We start from the raw sequence: 826 nt of genomic DNA on the forward strand, positions 1-826 counted from the left end.
AGTACTTCCTTGAGGCGATCGAAGATCCCGTCACAGAATTTCTTCGCCATTTGCGAATTAACGGTCGACATGTTGCATATGAGAGCCAGGATCAGCTGCCCCCGGAAGGTGTGGACGAGGAGGCTCCAGGTGCAGGGGACGGCATGCAGGGCAACGGTTCTGATGACGTGAAGGGCCTGAACGTGGTCGCCTCCTTCCGTCACCAGGCCTGTCACGTTGCCCAAGTTGCTCACACAGAACTCGTACTCAAAAGTGGGATCGAAATCTGGGTTGGCAGGCATGAAGTGCTTCGCGGCTTCGACGAGCAGAGGCGCCCCTTCATTCACTTTCTTCAGGAGTTCTTGGTGGACGGATCTCGCGAAGTCCCAGAATTTTCCGTTGGTGTTTCGCGGCACCTTAGCGTCGACCGACATCAGAGGAAGGATGTGACAGCCCAGGAATTGGGACGTGTCGCCATCCCAGTACCGGCGAGCGTTAAGGACGTGCTCGTTGCGGATGTCATACATGTCCTGGTCAAGGCCTCCGTCAGCCAGGAGGTCGACGGTTGCCATGCAGCAAAGAGCCGTAAAGGCCGAATTGACAGTGACGCCTTCAGATCGACAACGCTTGATGAAGGCCATTGTGGAGTCCGTATCCAGGGTCCTTTCCAACACCTCCGTCCTTGGCACCTTCTCCCCTGCTCCTTTGTAAGTCGATTTGACTAACGAATATCGTCCATAACGAGACTGAATTTCTTCCACCACCCGGCGTCTGAGTTCAGCATCAGTTTCCATGGATGCCATTTTCTCCTTCTTTACTTGATGGGTCTTCTCATCGGAAATGAAGA

At 54.2% G+C, this 826-nt stretch overlaps 1 protein-coding gene across 1 annotated transcript in view; it reads right to left on the reverse strand.

Annotated features, from left to right (window-relative positions):
• The window catches only part of LOC119585332, a gene marked incomplete at its 5' end in the record, with an annotated part of 14,322 nt that overhangs the window by 10,434 nt on the left and 3,062 nt on the right, over positions 1-826 (reverse strand). Inside the window, 1 exon segment of the mRNA XM_037934005.1 lies at positions 6-826. Coding sequence (XP_037789933.1) covers positions 6-826 — 821 coding nt within the window.

This window comes from Penaeus monodon, chromosome 19 (assembly GCF_015228065.2).
Source record: "Penaeus monodon isolate SGIC_2016 chromosome 19, NSTDA_Pmon_1, whole genome shotgun sequence".
NCBI lineage: Eukaryota > Metazoa > Arthropoda > Malacostraca > Decapoda > Penaeidae > Penaeus > Penaeus monodon.